Source organism: Coregonus lavaretus (genome assembly GCF_964263955.1).
Source record: "Coregonus lavaretus genome assembly, contig: HAP1_SCAFFOLD_3148, whole genome shotgun sequence".
NCBI lineage: Eukaryota > Metazoa > Chordata > Actinopteri > Salmoniformes > Salmonidae > Coregonus > Coregonus lavaretus.
This window is the reverse complement of record NW_028166802.1, coordinates 16,169-35,828: the sequence shown is the minus strand read 5'-3', so window position 1 is coordinate 35,828 and position 19,660 is coordinate 16,169. Positions and strand designations below refer to the sequence as shown.

General features: G+C 49.6%; 1 protein-coding gene across 1 annotated transcript in view; it reads left to right on the top strand.

Moving 5' to 3' along the window:
• LOC311114292 (catenin alpha-1-like) overlaps nucleotides 1-19,427 on the top strand; it is a 46,339-nt gene extending 26,912 nt beyond the window's left edge. Inside the window, exons 3-7 of the mRNA XM_084189548.1 lie at nucleotides 2,528-2,694; nucleotides 11,486-11,605; nucleotides 14,449-14,574; nucleotides 14,822-14,965; nucleotides 19,061-19,427. Coding sequence (XP_084045674.1) covers nucleotides 2,528-2,694; nucleotides 11,486-11,605; nucleotides 14,449-14,574; nucleotides 14,822-14,965; nucleotides 19,061-19,345 — 842 coding nt within the window. The 3' untranslated portion in view covers nucleotides 19,346-19,427. The remainder of the gene's footprint in view (nucleotides 1-2,527; nucleotides 2,695-11,485; nucleotides 11,606-14,448; nucleotides 14,575-14,821; nucleotides 14,966-19,060) is intronic.
• The last annotated feature ends 233 nt before the right edge of the window (nucleotides 19,428-19,660 follow it).

Here is a 19,660-nt window from a genome sequence, read left to right as displayed (position 1 = left end):
CTTCTGCTGCTCTGGTATCCTGCTGCCTCAGTCTTCCTGTCCTCAGACAGGACCTGAGTTATAGCCTTCTGCTGCTCTGGTATCCTGCTGCCTCAGTCTTCCTGTCCTCGGACAGGACCTGAGTTATAGCCTTCTGCTGCTCTGGTATCCTGCTGCCTCAGTCTTCCTGTCCTCGGACAGGACCTGAGTTATAGCCTTCTGCTGCTCTGGTATCCTGCTGCCTCAGTCTTCCTGTCCTAAGACAGGACCTGAGTTATAGCCTTCTGCTGCTCTGGTATCCTGCTGCCTCAGTCTTCCTGTCCTCGGACAGGACCTGAGTTATAGCCTTCTGCTGCTCTGGTATCCTGCTGCCTCAGTCTTCCTGTCCTCAGACAGGACCTGAGTTATAGCCTTCTGCTGCTCTAGTATCCTGCTGCCTCAGTCTTCCTGTCCTCAGACAGGACCTGAGTTATAGCCTTCTGCTGCTCTGGTATCCTGCTGCCTCAGTCTTCCTGTCCTCAGACAGGACCTGAGTTATAGCCTTCTGCTGCTCTGGTATCCTGCTGCCTCAGTCTTCCTGTCCTCAGACAGGACCTGAGTTATAGCCTTCTGCTGCTCTGGTATCCTGCTGCCTCAGTCTTCCTGTCCTCGGACAGGACCTGAGTTATAGCCTTCTGCTGCTCTGGTATCCTGCTGCCTCAGTCTTCCTGTCCTCAGACAGGACCTGAGTTATAGCCTTCTGCTGCTCTGGTATCCTGCTGCCTCAGTCTTCCTGTCCTCGGACAGGACCTGAGTTATAGCCTTCTGCTGCTCTGGTATCCTGCTGCCTCAGTCTTCCTGTCCTCGGACAGGACCTGAATTATAGCCTTCTGCTGCTCTGGTATCCTGCTGCCTCAGTCTTCCTGTCCTCAGACAGGACCTGAGTTATAGCCTTCTGCTGCTCTGGTATCCTGCTGCCTCAGTCTTCCTGTCCTCGGACAGGACCTGAGTTTTAGCCTTCTGCTGCTCTGGTATCCTGCTGCCTCAGTCTTCCTGTCCTCAGACAGGACCTGAGTTATAGCCTTCTGCTGCTCTAGTATCCTGCTGCCTCAGTCTTCCTGTCCTCGGACAGGACCTGAGTTTTAGCCTTCTGCTGCTCTGGTATCCTGCTGCCTCAGTCTTCCTGTCCTCAGACAGGACCTGAGTTATAGCCTTCTGCTGCTCTGGTATCCTGCTGCCTCAGTCTTCCTGTCCTCAGACAGGACCTGAGTTATAGCCTTCTGCTGCTCTGGTATCCTGCTGCCTCAGTCTTCCTGTCCTCAGACAGGACCTGAGTTATAGCCTTCTGCTGCTCTGGTATCCTGCTGCCTCAGTCTTCCTGTCCTCGGACAGGACCTGAGTTATAGCCTTCTGCTGCTCTGGTATCCTGCTGCCTCAGTCTTCCTGTCCTCAGACAGGACCTGAGTTATAGCCTTCTGCTGCTCTGGTATCCTGTTAGATCACCTTCTGGCTGGACCCCCATCTTGTTTGGCATTCTGATGTGAAGGTAGCTGTGAGACAAGTGACCCACCAGCTTCTTGCAGACACCTGCAGCACCGGTCAATGCTTCCATCCGTTTTCACTGCATTTTCTAAGGGAAAAAACTAAAAACAAAATAAAGTACTTATTATTATTATTATTATTATTATTATTATTATACACATTTAATACATTTACTTTTAATAAATGATTTATAAAAATAAATAGCTCATAAAACTGTTTTGCAAATTATTACACAATTAGTTATTTACAGATACAATTTAGAGTTTCAGCATGCTTTCTTTGTGTTTTAAAGACCTATAATAAAACACATTCATTCTCATATAACTTATATCTCATGAGTTTAGCACTAACTATTTTACTTAATGATATCCCAAAAATATAGGGGCATTTAATTCCATTGTTTGTTATTGTAAACAAATGCAACATTTAAACATAAAGATAGCAGAGATCTATAGATATGAAACATTAATGCTATAGGATATCAGCCCTGGCATTCAGAGCTTTGGCCATCAACCCGACAGTCTGCATCCTTCATTCTTCCCCAGCCCCATCCTCTACAATAAAAATATATGAAACTTATGAAAATGGTTATATTTCAGAACAGGTTGCTAGGTAATAATATGTAACTGTAACTTTGTGCACAACATTTGAGAGAAATAAGCCGTTTGTGCGTATGGAAAATTTCGGGGAACTTTTTATTCAGTTCAAGAAACATGGACCAGCACTTTGTGGCGTTTTGTATTTTGTGTAACACTGAGCTCCAACCCACTGAGCCAATATAATATCTTCCTCACTTCACTCTGCCCTGAGAGGCTCTCTGCAGTTGACATGTTAATGAATGGCCTCTCTCTCTCTCTGGTCTCCTTCACTTAAACATGTAGGTACCCTATTCCCTTTAAAGTGCACTACTTTTCACCAGGACCTATGGGCTGTTCTGGCTCGGACAATGCTTCCTTATATAGGGTGTCATTTGGAACTTTAACATGTCTTAACTGTAATATCCTGTCTTTCCCTCTGTCTCTCTCAGGTGAATCCATGAAGCAGGCATCAGGAGAGTTTGCGGAGGACCCGTGTTCCTCGGTCAAGAGGGGTAACATGGTCCGTGCCGCCAGGGCCCTCCTCTCTGCTGTCACTCACCTGCTGGTGCTGGCCGACATGTCTGACGTCTACAAGCTGCTGCTGCAACTCAAACTGGTGAGACACACACACACACACACACACACACACACACACACACACACACACACACACACACACACACACACACACACAGGGAGGAACACGCGCTGGCGGTGAGACACAGGGAGAAACACGCGCTGGCGGTGAGACACACACAGGGAGGAACACGCGCTGGCGGTGAGACACACACAGGGAGAAACACGCGCTGGCGGTGAGACACACACAGGGAGGAACACGCGCTGGCGGTGAGACACACACACACAGGGAGAAACACGCGCTGGCGGTGAGACACACACACACAGGGAGAAACACGCGCTGGCGGTGAGACACACACAGGGAGGAACACGCGCTGGCGGTGAGACACACACAGGGAGGAACACGCGCTGGCGGTGAGACACACACAGGGAGAAACACGCGCTGGCGGTGAGACACACACACACAGGGAGAAACACGCGCTGGCGGTGAGACACACACACACAGGGAGAAACACGCGCTGGCGGTGAGACACACACACACAGGGAGAAACACGCGCTGGCGGTGAGACACACACAGGGAGGAACACGCGCTGGCGGTGAGACACACACAGGGAGAAACACGCGCTGGCGGTGAGACACACACAGGGAGAAACACGCGCTGGCGGTGAGACACACACAGGGAGAAACACGCGCTGGCGGTGAGACACACACAGGGAGAAACACGCGCTGGCGGTGAGACACACACAGGGAGAAACACGCGCTGGCGGTGAGACACACACAGGGAGAAACACGCGCTGGCGGTGAGACACACACAGGGAGAAACACGCGCTGGCGGTGAGACACACACAGGGAGAAACACGCGCTGGCGGTGAGACACACACAGGGAGAAACACGCGCTGGCGGTGAGACACACACAGGGAGGAACACGCGCTGGCGGTGAGACACACACAGGGAGGAACACGCGCTGGCGGTGAGACACACACAGGGAGGAACACGCGCTGGCGGTGAGACACACACAGGGAGAAACACGCGCTGGCGGTGAGACACACACACACAGGGAGAAACACGCGCTGGCGGTGAGACACACACAGGGAGGAACACGCGCTGGCGGTGAGACACACACAGGGAGAAACACGCGCTGGCGGTGAGACACACACAGGGAGAAACACGCGCTGGCGGTGAGACACACACAGGGAGAAACACGCGCTGGCGGTGAGACACACACACAGGGAGAAACACGCGCTGGCGGTGAGACACACACACAGGGAGAAACACGCGCTGGCGGTGAGACACACACAGGGAGAAACACGCGCTGGCGGTGAGACACACACAGGGAGAAACACGCGCTGGCGGTGAGACACACACAGGGAGAAACACGCGCTGGCGGTGAGACACACACAGGGAGAAACACGCGCTGGCGGTGAGACACACACAGGGAGAAACACGCGCTGGCGGTGAGACACACACACAGGGAGAAACACGCGCTGGCGGTGAGACACACACACAGGGAGAAACACGCGCTGGCGGTGAGACACACACACAGGGAGAAACACGCGCTGGCGGTGAGACACACACACAGGGAGAAACACGCGCTGGCGGTGAGACACACACACAGGGAGAAACACGCGCTGGTGGTGAGACACACAGGGAGAAACACGCGCTGGCGGTGAGACACACACACAGGGAGAAATACGCGCTGGCGGTGAGACACACACAGGGAGAAACACGCGCTGGCGGTGAGACACACACACAGGGAGAAACACGCGCTGGCGGTGAGACACACACACAGGGAGAAACACGCGCTGGCGGTGAGACACACACAGGGAGAAACACGCGCTGGCGGTGAGACACACACAGGGAGAAACACGCGCTGGCGGTGAGACACACACAGGGAGAAACACGCGCTGGCGGTGAGACACACACAGGGAGGAACACGCGCTGGCGGTGAGACACACACAGGGAGGAACACGCGCTGGCGGTGAGACACACACACACAGGGAGAAACACGCGCTGGCGGTGAGACACACACAGGGAGGAACACGCGCTGGCGGTGAGACACACACAGGGAGGAACACGCGCTGGCGGTGAGACACACACAGGGAGGAACACGCGCTGGCGGTGAGACACACACAGGGAGAAACACGCGCTGGCGGTGAGACACACACACACAGGGAGAAACACGCGCTGGCGGTGAGACACACACAGGGAGGAACACGCGCTGGCGGTGAGACACACACAGGGAGAAACACGCGCTGGCGGTGAGACACACACAGGGAGAAACACGCGCTGGCGGTGAGACACACACAGGGAGAAACACGCGCTGGCGGTGAGACACACACAGGGAGAAACACGCGCTGGCGGTGAGACACACACAGGGAGAAACACGCGCTGGCGGTGAGACACACACACAGGGAGAAACACGCGCTGGCGGTGAGACACACACAGGGAGAAACACACGCTGGCGGTGAGACACACACAGGGAGAAACACGCGCTGGCGGTGAGACACACACAGGGAGAAACACGCGCTGGCGGTGAGACACACACAGGGAGAAACACGCGCTGGCGGTGAGACACACACACAGGGAGAAACACGCGCTGGCGGTGAGACACACACACAGGGAGAAACACGCGCTGGCGGTGAGACACACACACAGGGAGAAACACGCGCTGGCGGTGAGACACACACACAGGGAGAAACACGCGCTGGCGGTGAGACACACACACAGGGAGAAACACGCGCTGGCGGTGAGACACACACACAGGGAGAAACACGCGCTGGCGGTGAGACACACACACAGGGAGAAATACGCGCTGGCGGTGAGACACACACAGGGAGAAACACGCGCTGGCGGTGAGACACACACACAGGGAGAAACACGCGCTGGCGGTGAGACACACACACAGGGAGAAACACGCGCTGGCGGTGAGACACACACACAGGGAGAAACACGCGCTGGCGGTGAGACACACACAGGGAGAAACACGCGCTGGCGGTGAGACACACACAGGGAGAAACACGCGCTGGCGGTGAGACACACACAGGGAGAAACACGCGCTGGCGGTGAGACACACACAGGGAGAAACACGCGCTGGCGGTGAGACACACACAGGGAGAAACACGCGCTGGCGGTGAGACACACAGGGAGAAACACGCGCTGGCGGTGAGACACACACAGGGAGAAACACGCGCTGGCGGTGAGACACACACAGGGAGAAACACGCGCTGGCGGTGAGACACACACACAGGGAGAAACACGCGCTGGCGGTGAGACACACACACAGGGAGAAACACGCGCTGGCGGTGAGACACACACAGGGAGAAACACGCGCTGGCGGTGAGACACACAGGGAGAAACACGCGCTGGCGGTGAGACACACACAGGGAGAAACACGCGCTGGCGGTGAGACACACAGGGAGAAACACGCGCTGGCGGTGAGACACACAAGCAAACTCGTCATGAATTACTAAATCATTCTAAACTTGCATCTCGGCGCCATCTCTCTGGCTTTGAGTCACATTCTGAGGTAGCTAGTCATGTAGTGATGACTCAAGGGGGCTCTTGTGGATATGACTGAACTCCCATTTAGCTGAAGGAAAACTATTTAACTAGCTTATGAATAACTTAGATATTCTTTATTGCATCGAAGAAAATAAAAACAAATAAATAACCTTAAAAGAAAGCAACACAAGTCTACTTATTCAGCAATTTTTGTAGGTAAATAGTTTGCTTGACTCCAACTTCCGTTCTGGTGTCTTCGCTAAAGGCCTACATTTCAAACAAGGTCTTCTGTGTTTGTTGATCTCTTCACCGGTACTTCAGCTGTTTATCGCTGTGTAAAAGGAAACCTAAATCCTGACCTTAAACAAGGAGGACACACACACAACAGAGACGACCTTGCTGTTTATTATCTATCATAGGCTTCGTCCCAAATGGCTTCCTATTCTCTATGTAGTACACTGCTTTTGACCGGGGCCTATAGGGGGAATAGGGTGCCATTTGGGACGCGGACATATATTTTTTTCCTTTTCGATCACTACCTAATGTAACCTGTTCTGATTTTTATAATTACACCGACACAGCCAGACGGTGAGGTCATTGTGTCAAACAACGTCAACAATGAAGCGGAGTCACTTTTTTTTTTTTTTACAGCCAGGTTCTAAAATGGCCGACATCTGTCATTCTTCAAGCTCAGACAGGGACAGCAGGTTGAAAAGGAAAATGACTGTGTGTTTAGTGTCTCGGATTGCCGGGTGCAGATCTAGGATCAGTTTGGCCTATTAAGATCATAGATGATATGGACCGCTAGATCATCACTCTTACTCTGAGATGCTTTAGGAATACGGGCCCAGGCCACTACAGACATGCTATGATTAACTGTGAAACTAAGCAGAAAGAGAGATTTGATAGAAAAGCACTACGTTCTACTCTTGAGGTTAGAAAGCCTCCACAATCCCGTGGGATTGCCACGTGGGCTCGGCCCGGCCCCACCCTGTGATCTAGTTGGGGTTCTTTTTAAAAACGTTGCCATACTGGCTCTTAACATTGAGTTCTTCCACTTTACCTTATCATGGCTCTGTTTATAGCCAACCACTTCACTGGGTTAGTGCCTTCCAGATACCTGGGTGTATGTCCCTAATGGCAACCTGTTCCCTAATGTAGTGCACTACTTTTGACCAGGGTCCAATATCTCGAATGGCACCCTATTCCCTATGTAGGGCCCTGTTGAAAATAAGTGCGCTATGTAGGGTATGAGGTGCTGTTTTTAAGACACATCCAGACTGAGGCAGTGCTGTAGCTATATCTGAGGCCCTGAGTCGGAGAAGCCCTGGCACGCTCTGGCCACCCTGTAGCAACATGTTGGTGTTGCCAGCCCGCCAGCCAACTGCAGGAGACTGAAATTATTTATCTTTCCGCATTCCAGATACACAGAGGCTGAGTCCCAAATGGCACCCTATTCCCTATGCAGTGCACTACTTTTTTGACAAGGGGCCCATAGTGAATAGGGTGTGATTTAGGACGCACGTACAGAGACTGTACCTGCATGCTCTGGGTGGATTATAGAATCATATCATATTGACAGTGTTCCTGAATCCTGAGACGTTAAACATTTACTCCAGGCATTGTAGTTCAATCTTATTTGGTCTTTTTTTTTTTTTTTCATTGGGGAGAGGGAACTGTGCAAACCTACACCTAGTAACCGTGGTTAAAAGTAATATAAATTGGCATCCTCAGTTATAGCTAGAGCATAACTGCCTCCCTCAGCCTCAGGCCTGGCTAATCTACAGCCAGCCCTTTAGCCCTGAGGCCTGGCTAATCTACAGCTCGCCCTTTAGCCCTCAGGCCTGGCTAATCTACAGCTCGCCCTTTAGCCCTGAGGCCTGGCTAATCTACAGCTACCTGGCTAATCTACAGCCAGCCCTTTAGCCCTGAGGCCTGGCTAATCTACAGCCAGCCCTTTAGCCCTGAGGCCTGGCTAATCTACAGCTAGCCCTTTAGCCCCGAGGCCTGGCTAATCTACAGCTACCTGGCTAATCTACAGCTAGCCCTTTAGCCCTTTAGCCTGGCTAATCTACAGCTAGCCCTTTAGCCTTGAGGCCTGGCTAATCTACAGCTACCTGGCTAATCTACAGCTCGCCCTTTAGCCCTGAGGCCTGGCTAATCTACAGCTACCTGGCTAATCTACAGCCAGCCCTTTAGCCCTGAGGCCTGGCTAATCTACAGCCAGCCCTTTAGCCCTGAGGCCTGGCTAATCTACAGCTACCTGGCTAATCTACAGCCAGCCCTTTAGCCCTGAGGCCTGGCTAATCTACAGCTAGCCCTTTAGCCCTGAGGCCTGGCTAATCTACAGCTACCTGGCTAATCTACAGCCAGCCCTTTAGCCCTGAGGCCTGGCTAATCTACAGCTACCTGGCTAATCTACAGCCAGCCCTTTAGCCCTGAGGCCTGGCTAATCTACAGCTACCTGGCTAATCTACAGCCAGCCCTTTAGCCCTGAGGCCTGGCTAATCTACAGCCAGCCCTTTAGCCCTGAGGCCTGGCTAATCTACAGCATGCAGCTAAACTAGCTCTGTAGGAGATGCTACTGGAGAAAATAGCCCCAAATGGCACCCTATTCCCTATATAGTGCACTACTTTTGACCAGAGCCCATATGAGAGGGGCCCTACCTAGAGCTACTGTATTAGGACAGACCACAGCCCTTCTCTCTCCCCCTCTGTCTGTGAAAAGGAAAGTCTAGTCGGTAAGCTAGCTGTCACATCGTGTTAACATGTGGCCTATACTCGCTGCAGTAGGGCAGACAAGCTGTGCTCTCTAGGCAGAGGAACACTGACTGCTACCCAGCTACATGACCTTGCACATTCAGAGATGTTTATAAATGTTGTTCCTGTCAAACACGTCTAAAGTAAAGACTCATAGGCGGCATCCCAGACGGCACCCTATTGTTTATGTAGTGCACTATATAGGGAATAGGGTGCCATTTGAGACTTATAATATTTACTGTACAGGAGGAGGAAGTTTATGTAACTTCATATTACTAAAGGTACACTATATATACAAAAGTATGTGGACACCCCTTCAAATTAGTGGATTCGGCTATTTCAGCCACACCCGTTGCTGACAGGTATTTAAAATCGAGCACACAGCCATGCAATCTCCATAGACAAACATTGGCAGTAGAATGGCCTTACTGAAGAGCTCAGTGACTTTCAACATGGCACCATCATAGGATGCCACCTTTCCAACAAGTCAGTTTGTAAAATGTCTGTCCTGATAGAGCTGCCCCGGTCAACTTTAAGTGCTGTTATTGTGAAGTGGAAACGTCTAGGATCAACAACGGCTCAGCCGCGAGGTGGTAGGACACACAAGCTCACAAAACGGGTCTGCCGAGTGCTGAAGCGCGTAGCACGTAATGATCGTCTGTCCTCGGTTGCAACACTTACTACCGAGTTCCAAAAATGCCTCTGGAAGCAACGTCAGCATAAGAACTGTTCGTCGGGAGCTTCATGAAATGGGTTTCCATGGCCGAGCAGCCGCACACAAGCCTAATGCCACGATCACACCCACACCTACAGCGTCATTGCGCAAAATGGTACACCGCATCATCTGGATATGTGTGCAACAAAAGTTCAACATTCACCCTCTGCTACCATTTCTGTCAAGCCGTCTACTCATACAGTGTACAGCCACACTGAACGCACTGCAGCTGCCTCTGCAACGCAATGCTGCAAGTCAAACACAGCGTTCCATTGGGAATGAATGTACTTTTGGTGTACCAAAATGCAATGACGCTGTCGGTGTGATCGAGGTGTAAGATCACCATGCGTAATGCCAAGCGTCGGCTGGAGTGGTGTAAAGCTCGCCGCCATTGGACTCTGGAGCAGTGGAAACACGTTCTCTGGAGTGATGAATCACGCTTCACCATCTGGCAGTCCAACGGACTAATCTGGATTTGGCGGATGCCAGGAAAACGCTACCTGCCCCCGTGCACAAAGCGAGGTCCATACAGAAATGGTTTGTCGATCGGTGTGGAAGAACTTGACTGGCCTGCACAGAGCCCTGACCTCAACCCCATCGAACACCTTTTGGGAGGAATTGGAACACCGACTGCGAGCCAGGCCTAATCGCCCAAAATCAGCGCCCGACCTCACTAATGCTCTTGTGGCTGAATGGAGGCCAGTCCCAGCAGCAATGTTCAAACATCTAGTGGAAAGCCTTCCCAGAAGAGTGGAGGCTGTTATAGCAGCAAAGGGGGGACCAACTTCATATTAATGCCCATGATTTTGGAATGAGATATTGGATGAGCAGGTGTCCACATACTTTTGGTCATGTGGTGTATTTCAGGAAGGTGTCTCTTTATTATAATAATAATAATAATAATATGCCATTTAGCAGACGCTTTTATCCAAAGCGACTTACAGTCATGCGTGCATACATTTTTGTGTATGGGTGGTCCCGGGGATCGAACCCACTACCTAGGCGTTACAAGCGCCGTGCTCTACCAGCTGAGCTACACAGGACCACACTTTCTTATTTTTGATTTAACCTGTAGTTCATCCGCTCTACATGGGAGGCCTTTTTTCCTTCTTTCCAATATTAACAAAGGTCAACTAGGTATAGTACTGTGTGCATGTGCATTTCATGCTGATATATAGCTAGTGTATTTTTTATGGTAAAGATTGAGGGCTAGCAGCTATTGAATCATTTACCATATTACTGCAGTCTAGGCACTGGGTCTTTTTAATGGACTGTTGAGTGGAGGGAGGCATGTTGACTGTGACAGCTCACGGAAAGAACAGCCTTCCCAGCACAGATTTAGTTTTAATCCCTAATGGCACCCTTTTTCCATATTTACATTTACATTTTAGTCATTTTAGCAGACGCTCTTATCCAGAGCGACTTACAGTTAGTGAGTGCATACATTTTTCATACTGTACATAGTGCAATACATTTGACCAGAGCCCTATGCCCTAGAGAGCACAAACCTGTGGGCCCTGGTCAAAGTAGTGCACTGTGTAGGGGATAGGGTGCCATTTGGGACGGACCCTTTCATGTGAAATGCAAGCTAGGATCTGAATATAAGGAGCTGTTTGAGCGTGTGTGAGCATTGAACCTAGTGTTCTCCGGAGTACATTCCCATTGTGCCATTCAAAACCCACCGCTGACATGATCAAATAAGGAGATCATGATTTTTCTCCTCTGATCTTTCCAGCGTCTCTCAGAACTTCTCAAATGACCCACAAGGTGGCGCAGCGTCCCGCTTCCATTCTTTGGGGAGAGCCCTGCCTGTGTTCCAATCTAAACCAGGTGTGTTCCTCTGTAACCCCTCCAGGTGGAGGAGAACCTGGTGAAGGTGCGTAACGCTGGAACAGAGCAGGACCTGGGCATCCAGTACAAGGCCTTGAAACCAGAGGTGGACAAACTCAACATGATGGCTGCCAAGAGACAGCAGGTATGTACTGGACTGTCTGATTGGGGGGGGGGGGGGGTGCTGTCAGGAGACAGCAGTCATGTCTGTACTAAGGGAGGTGTCTGGGCTGGAGTGGGAGATGACAGTCGGGGTGGGGTGAAGTGCTATGAAGGGTAGGCGATGGTGTGACAGAGATAGAGGGTGGAGAGATGTAGCGAGGGACTGAGAGAAACATGGGAGATGGATGTTAGTAGGTTGCTTAGCTACTGAGGCCCTATTTCCACTACGGGAGATGGAGAGCCTGAGTGACGAAAGAGATTTCTACTTTTCAATTCACATTACGGTCTTACCTTTCGTTGTGTGGCTGGCAACGCGACATTCTGGGTCCGCAGCTCAGATTGACCGTAAATATCACAGTACCCACTAGCCTCTAAGCACATGCTATTTAACAATCCAAGCAACTTTTCTTCTAAAACATTTTTACAATATTGAATAATGCAACCAAACCATATTACACTCTTGAATAATGCTACAATCCACAAGCAGACAAAGGGTTTATTTTCTTGCCGTGCAACATTAAATGAGGTGACGATGCACAGCTAACTCCTGTTGGCTAGCTAACATGCTTCATGATCAAGCAATGTTAGCATATCAATAATGAACTTTTACCCCTCCCATGCTATTATAAAAGTACAGTAACGCTATCATAGTGTCATTCATATTATAACAGGCTACTAGCAAGCTAGCTAAACAAAATAATTTCTGCATCCTCACGTAAACGTCACAGAACAATGAGACGGATATTTCACCTCCAGTATAAATGTGAAGCATCCGCTTGTCCTTTCTACTCGCTACCAAATATGGTAGTGAGAGGAAGCCCGGTGGCCGGCAGTGGGAGAAGATGGAACAAGGTGGATTTTGGCCGACGTTCTGCAAATGTTCTCATCGATGAAACATTTTTGATCTCAATACAGTTTTATTTTCCCCAAAAATAGGAATCTGTTACGAACAGAGTGGACTAAGTTTTGTAGACTTTGCCCTTTGCCAAAGTTATTTAAAAAATGGTGCTGTTTTAGGAGTGGAAAAAAAGGCGAATTGAGTTATTGCACACGCGCACTTCAGAGTAGGAAATATGGAAATGCCATGCTAGAATGCCTCAATAGGATCTTGTTAGTTGGTGCTCAACAGAGATGAGGGAGTGAGAGAACAGAGGATGTATACAGGCTGGATGCAGGCAGCACAGGGTGACCAGATCCATTATGTAGAGATGGGAACGGGTCTCCGTCAGTGCAGTTTCATGATGAATTCCCCAGGTGATATAGCGGCATCACCAGGCTGTTCGGATAGGATTCACACACACAGATTACAGAATAATCTCCATAGTCTTCATTATTATATTTCACTTTGTCCTATCCGAACAGCCTGGTGATGCCGCTATATCACCTGGGGAATTCATCATGAATGTTAATTTTCCTATTTTGTCTTTCCAGTCTCGTGTTGGTTTAGCACCAAACCAACCAGGTTGTTGTAAATAAATGTGTACCTTTCTTTTGTTAGTAGACTAATATAAACTTGAGATACACCAATCTGTGTGCGATTCAATTCCTCCTGCAGTGTGAAGGTACATCCATACACTTGTGCGTGAGGCAGGGGCCAATGTTGATTTCATTTATGCCATCAGTTTAATAATAATAATAATAATAATAATATGCCATTTAGCAGACGCTTTTATCCAAAGCGACTTACAGTCATGCGTGCATAATTTTTTTTGTGTATGGGTGGTCCCGGGGATTGAACCCACTACCTTGGCGTAACAAGCGCCGTGCTCTACCAGCTGAGCTACAGAGGACCACAAGTTTATTCTGCCTAGTTCTTGGCTGCATTTTAAACGGCACCCTATTTCTTATATAGTGCACTTTTGACTAGGGCCTATAGTGCACTGTATGGGGAATAGGGTGTCATTGGGGAGGCAGCGGTGCTGTGCTGTCTCCCTGGCTCTTCTATAAAAACCATAACGCTGGGAGCCAGTAGTACAGAGCTGTGCGTTTAGAGCTGTACGGCAGGGCCTATTGGAATGGTATGATTATGACTGTGTGCTGTATCACCACAGGGGAATGACAGACGGGCGGAGAGGAGAATCTAGGTCGCTCAGGCCAAGCGGCTCTCTGTCATGAGGGCGTAACGTGACTTTCTTGAATCTGAATGATCAACTCAGTCTTCTCTTCTCTCTGAGCTCCTTTTCTTTCTGGTCCTGTCTGGTCCTGTCTGGTCCGGTCTGGTCCTGTCTGGCCCTGTCTGGTCTGGCCCTGTCTGGTCTGGCCCTGTCTGGTCTGGCCCTGTCTGGTCTGGCCCTGTCTGGTCTGGCCCTGTCTGGTCTGGTCCTGTCTGGTCTGGCCCTGTCTGGTCTGGCCCTGTCTGGTCTGGTCCTGTCTGGTCTGGTCCTGTCTGGTCCTGTCTGGTCCTGTCTGGTCCTGTCTGGTCCTGTCTGGTCCTGTCTGGTCCTGTCTGGTCCTGTCTGGTCCTGTCTGGTCCTGTCTGGTCCGGTCCGGCCCTGTCTGGTCTGGTCAGGTCTGGTCCTGTCTGGTCTGGTCCTGTCTGGTCCGGTCTGGTCTGGTCCTGTCTGGTCTGGTCCTGTCTGGTCCGGTCTGGTCCTGTCTGGTCTGGTCCTGTCTGGTCTGGTCCTGTCTGGTCTGGTCCTGTCTGGCCCTGTCTGGTCTGGTCCTGTCTGGCCCTGTCTGGTCTGGTCCTGTCTGGTCTGGTCCTGTCTGGTCTGGTCCGGTCTGGTCTGGTCTGGTCTGGTCCGGTCCTGTCTGGTCCTGTCTGTCTGTCGTAATTTAATGTTTTCAGATAGTGTAATAATACACATTGTCTCTCCCTCTCTGTAGGAGTTGAAGGATGTTCACCATAAGGATCAGATGGCGGCTGCCCGCGGTGTTCTCCAGAGGAACATTCCCATGCTCTACACCGCCTCACGCGCCTGCCTCCAACACCCGGACGTGGCCGCATACAAGGTCTGTAATGTTTTGTAACTTTGTCCTTTTAGATGTTTGTTTTACCATTATGGCCCCGTAAGTGGTCCTTGAAACTGTTTTAATGTAATGCTTTCAAGAACTATCGTTTGGGATGAAATGATAATACGTTAACTTCAATAGCACATTTCATTACATACAGAATCTCAAAGCACTTCAAAGCCACATCTTGTTGATGTATTTATTATCTTTAGTTGTAAATAACATTGAGTTTAATTCCGTTCTCCAGGCGAACCGGGACCTGATCTACAAGCAGCTTCAGCAAGCTGTCTCCGGCATCTCTAACGCTGCCCAGGCCACCGCCTCAGATGATGCTGCCTTCAACCACCCTGCCGGGGGAGGGGAGCTGGCCTACGCGCTCAACAACTTTGACGTAAGTCTAGTCCCCTACTATAGTGGGGTGTTGGGATGGGTTAAAATAAAACATATCCCCTACTTTCTTCCCCTCGCTCTCTTCACCTCGCTCTCTTTCGTCCCCTCTCTCCCTTTGTAAATATGCCTGTAAAGCTTTAAAGCCGTTGACATGTGTGTTTGATTGAACTCAGTCCAGGAAGCCTTGTAATCCAGGATTGGATCAGATTAATGCTGCCTTTACTGCTGCTGACCCCCAAAACAAACCTGTAAGATTTGATCTCAGGGTTTCACAGATGGTGGCAAAATCCCAGATTGTTCATTTGGTCGTGAACAGGGCAAAGCCTCAGCTTCGACCCTATCCTTTTGCCAATAGATTATTAAATATTTTGGATTTTAATCTAGAGGAATTTTACTGTTGTCCTAAAATGCAGAGAGGAAATCCCTATAGGCTCCGGTCTAAAGTAGTGCATTATAAGTTAAGGGTCCCATTTAGGACAGACCGTACAGCAGGTGCAGGCTTTTCTCTTGGGTCTGACGCTATGTAGAGAAGAGTTAAAATAGAGAGTGCCAGAGCTATGTACACCACATGACCAAAAGTATCTGGACACCTGCTCGTCCAACATCTCATTCCAAAATCATGGGCATTAATATGGAGTTTGTCCCCCCCCCCCCCCTTTGCTGCTATAACAGCCTCCACTCTTCTGGGAAGGCTTTCCACTAGATGAACATTGCTGCTGGGACTGGCCTCCATTCAGCCACTGGGAAGGCTTTCTACGCAAATTTGAACTTTTCTCATTCTGGATGCCGTTTGGGCCTGATGGATGTTTCCCCGCCTTGTCATCTGTCCGAATGGCCTGTGCTGCTTGGTATTCACCTGCCCCTCTCCTTTCCCTCTCCTTTCCCTCTCCTTTTCCTGTCTCTGGTTCTGCCAAGGAAAACGTCTCCTTTGTGTCTCCTCCTCAATCCTGTAGTGAAGTAGAAGGTTCCAATCAGCACTGGTCCCATTTTACAAGTCGTGGACCGAAGGCACTGCCTGCTGTGGGATGTCCAGACCTATCGCCAGGTAGCAGCGGGCGTACGCTATCCTGTTTCTCGTGGGCCTGTGACAGACTCAACTAATTGTGTGAGGGGTGGGAGTGGGTGGAGATCGCCGTTCCCTTCTCCAGCCGTTGTATTGGGCAGTTCAATGGTGAGAAATGTCTCAGTCCCTGGAGCAAAAACGGTGCTATCCAGGAGCACGACTACAGGACATCAATAAGCTGCTCCCAAACATTTTAAACCCAGCATCAGGAAATCGAGTCTATCATAGTTCATGTGGGATTCAATGACATTATGAAGGGCAGCTCAGAACAGCTGAAGAATGACTTTAAAGAACTGATTGGGTCTCTACTTGACACCAACAAACACCCCATAATATCTGGCCCTCTGCCCTCCCTAAATCGTGGCATTGAACGTTTCAGCAGACTTTTAGCCCTCCATAACTGGCTACGAGACTATTGCAGCTCTGTGGGTGTAACATTCATTGACAATTTTGATACCTTCTGGAAACAAAGCTCGTATTATAAGGAGGATGGGATCCACCCAAATAATTTGGGTTCCTGGATCCTTTCACAGCATGATAAGGCAGTGTTGAGACAATAATTTATCAATGACCCAAGCCCAGCTCATTTAATCCCTACCATTGTGTCGCTGAGTTGTCATAATGCTTCAGCAAATGTACATTACATCAGGGGCGTTGGAAGACACAATGTAAGTAACCTAATTTATGTCCCTCTTACTGCCCTGAATGCCTCTGCTGATCCCACAGCTGTTGGATGCAGTAATCATGTGCCTATGAACCAGAGTTATACTGTTAGCACTGAGGCGGTGTGCCCTAGCAGGAAGTCCACTGTGTGCAGCTCACCCTGCACTAACATAAATAACATGAGCACATCTACTGCTGCTAAGCTTCCCAGTAAAGCAATAAAAACAGTCAAGCATCCCAGAAAAGTGCTAAAATAGCCCCCGTTAACATATGTAGCTTAAGAAACAAGGTTCATGAAGTCAATAATTTATAGTAACAGATTACTTCCTGGGGGGGAGGGGTGAGCTGGGAGGTGCGGAGGTGCTGTGTTTGAGCTCAGTCAGAACAGAACGGCTCAGGCTTAGGAAGTACAGTGGCTTGATTAAGTGGCTTGATTACTCTCCACAGCACAGCCAGATGGGATGTGTATAAAAAAAAAAAGAGACAGAAAGATGAAGAGGACACGTGAGATGGAGAGGAGGAGAGGCGCTGATGGAAGACCAGCAGGTTATTAGCATCATCATAGCAGCAGCACCTCAGATCTTGTTCATCAGTAATTTCCTGGGGACCATGCGGTTTTAGTTTTTTTTTTTTCTATTTTAGCTCACAGCGCCTCTGCATTAATTCCAGGCCAGATCCCCCTCTCTGTGCCAAGGTGCCTAATTTCAAGCACCGCCGAAACACACACCCAGAGAGAGCCTTGTTGACATGATGAATTGACACTCAAAAACGGAGGAGGTCAGACGTGACGGAGGGGGGGGTGGCGGGGGGGTGGGCTAGCTAATAAACCCGGAATTCTAACTTCTGACTAGTTGAATGTTTTAACCAGTGATGAACCCCATCAGTCACTGAGTCACTAGCTAAAGCAGTCAGATGTAAATCCCATCAGTCACTAGCTAAAGCAGTCAGATGTAAATCCCATCAGTCACTAGCTAAAGCAGTCAGATGTAAATCCCATCAGTCACTAGCTAAAGCAGTCAGATGTAAATCCCATCAGTCACTAGCTAAAGCAGTCAGATGTAAATCCCATCAGTCACTAGCTAAAGCAGTCAGATGTAAATCCCATCAGTCACTAGCTAAAGCAGTCAGATATAAATCCCATCAGTCACTAGCTAAAGCAGTCAGATGTAAATCCCATCAGTCACTAGCTAAAGCAGTCAGATGTAAATCCCATCAGTCACTAGCTAAAGCAGTCAGATATAAATCCCATCAGTCACTAGCTAAAGCAGTCAGATGTAAATCCCATCAGTCACTAGCTAAAGCAGTCAGATATAAATCCCATCAGTCACTAGCTAAAGCAGTCAGATATAAACCCCATCAGAAACACTCTTTCTAGCTAAAGCAGTTCCCTGATTTGAAACAAACCATAAACCCCTCAGACACAGTCCTAAATGGCACCATGTGAACGTTATCCCTCAAATTCAAATCTGGACCTCTAAGCCAGTTCAACAGCCCCCCTCTAACCAGGGATGGGTTTAGACATGGGACACCCAGTGGATGCAGTTAACAGGTAGAACAGGAAATAAGCAGTGCTTCTGACCTCCCAGGGTAGGGTAGGACAGGACACCAAACTCAACTCATTCACCACAGTAGTTGTTTTCTGTTGTTGTCTGCTTCACATCAGGGCTCAGACTGATCTCCTCTATCTACCACCCTGCACCTCTGGGCCTCAAACTAAGATGGCGTCCCAAATGGCACCCACTTTTGACCAGAGCCCTATGTGCCCTGGTCCAAAGGAGTGTACTATCTAGGGACTAGGGTGCCATTTGGGACGCTGTCTAACTAACTATATAAGGTATCCATCGTCTTGGTCTGTGAGGCCTCTGGGTCTTTTGAAAATAATGACAGTTTAGACGTCAAACTTCCCTGCAGGTTTAACAGAGGGCCTGTCAGTCTGTCAAATCTGTCTCTCTCCTGCCTGACTATATATCCATCTCTGTCTCTCTCCTGTCTGACTGTATATCCATCTCTGTCTCTCTCCTGTCTGACTATATATATCCATCTCTGTCTCTCTCCTGCCTGACTATATATATCCATCTCTGTCTCTCCTCTACCTCACTCTATCGATCTCTCTCCCCCTCGTGCGGCAGGTAGCTTAGTGGTTAAGAGCATTGTGCCAGTACCCGAAAGGTCGCTGGTTCTGATCCCAGAGCCAACTAGGTGAAAAATCTGTCGGTGCCCTTGAGCAAGGCACTTAACCCTAATTGCTCCTGTAAGTCGCTCTGGATAAGAGCGTCTGCTTAAAGACCTAACATGTAAACATATCTCTCCCCCTCCATCTCGCGCCCCCTCGCACTCTCTGTTTTCTAACTCTCTCCCACCCTCCAACAGAAGCAGATCATCGTGGACCCCCTGGCGTTTAGCGAGGAGCGTTTCCGCCCGTCTCTGGAGGAGCGCTTGGAGAGCATCATCAGTGGCGCTGCCCTCATGGCCGACTCGTCCTGTACCCGTGATGACCGGCGCGAGCGCATCGTGGCCGAGTGCAACTCTGTCCGTCAGGCTCTGCAGGACCTGCTGTCTGAGTACATGGGCAATGTAAGTCTCTTCACACCCCTCTCTCTCTCTCTCTCTCTCTCTCTCTCCTTTCTGCTACTAACCCACTATATGGACAGGTAGGTGCCTCATCTCTCTCTCTCTCTCTCTCTCTCCTTTCTGCTACTAACCCACTATATGGACAGGTAGGTGCCTCATCTCTCTCTCTCTCTCTCCATCTTCTCTATCCCTCTCCAGTCGTCTACCCATCTCTCCCCTCGAGGCAATGTAAGTCTCATCACATTCACACACAGTTGCTCTTTTGCCTCTCCGCTATCTCTCAATTTAATTTAAGGTCTTTATTGACATGGGAAACGTATGTTTACATTGCCAAAGCAAGTGAAATAGATCATTAAAAAAAAAGTGAAATAAGCAAAATAAATGTTTTACAGTAAACAT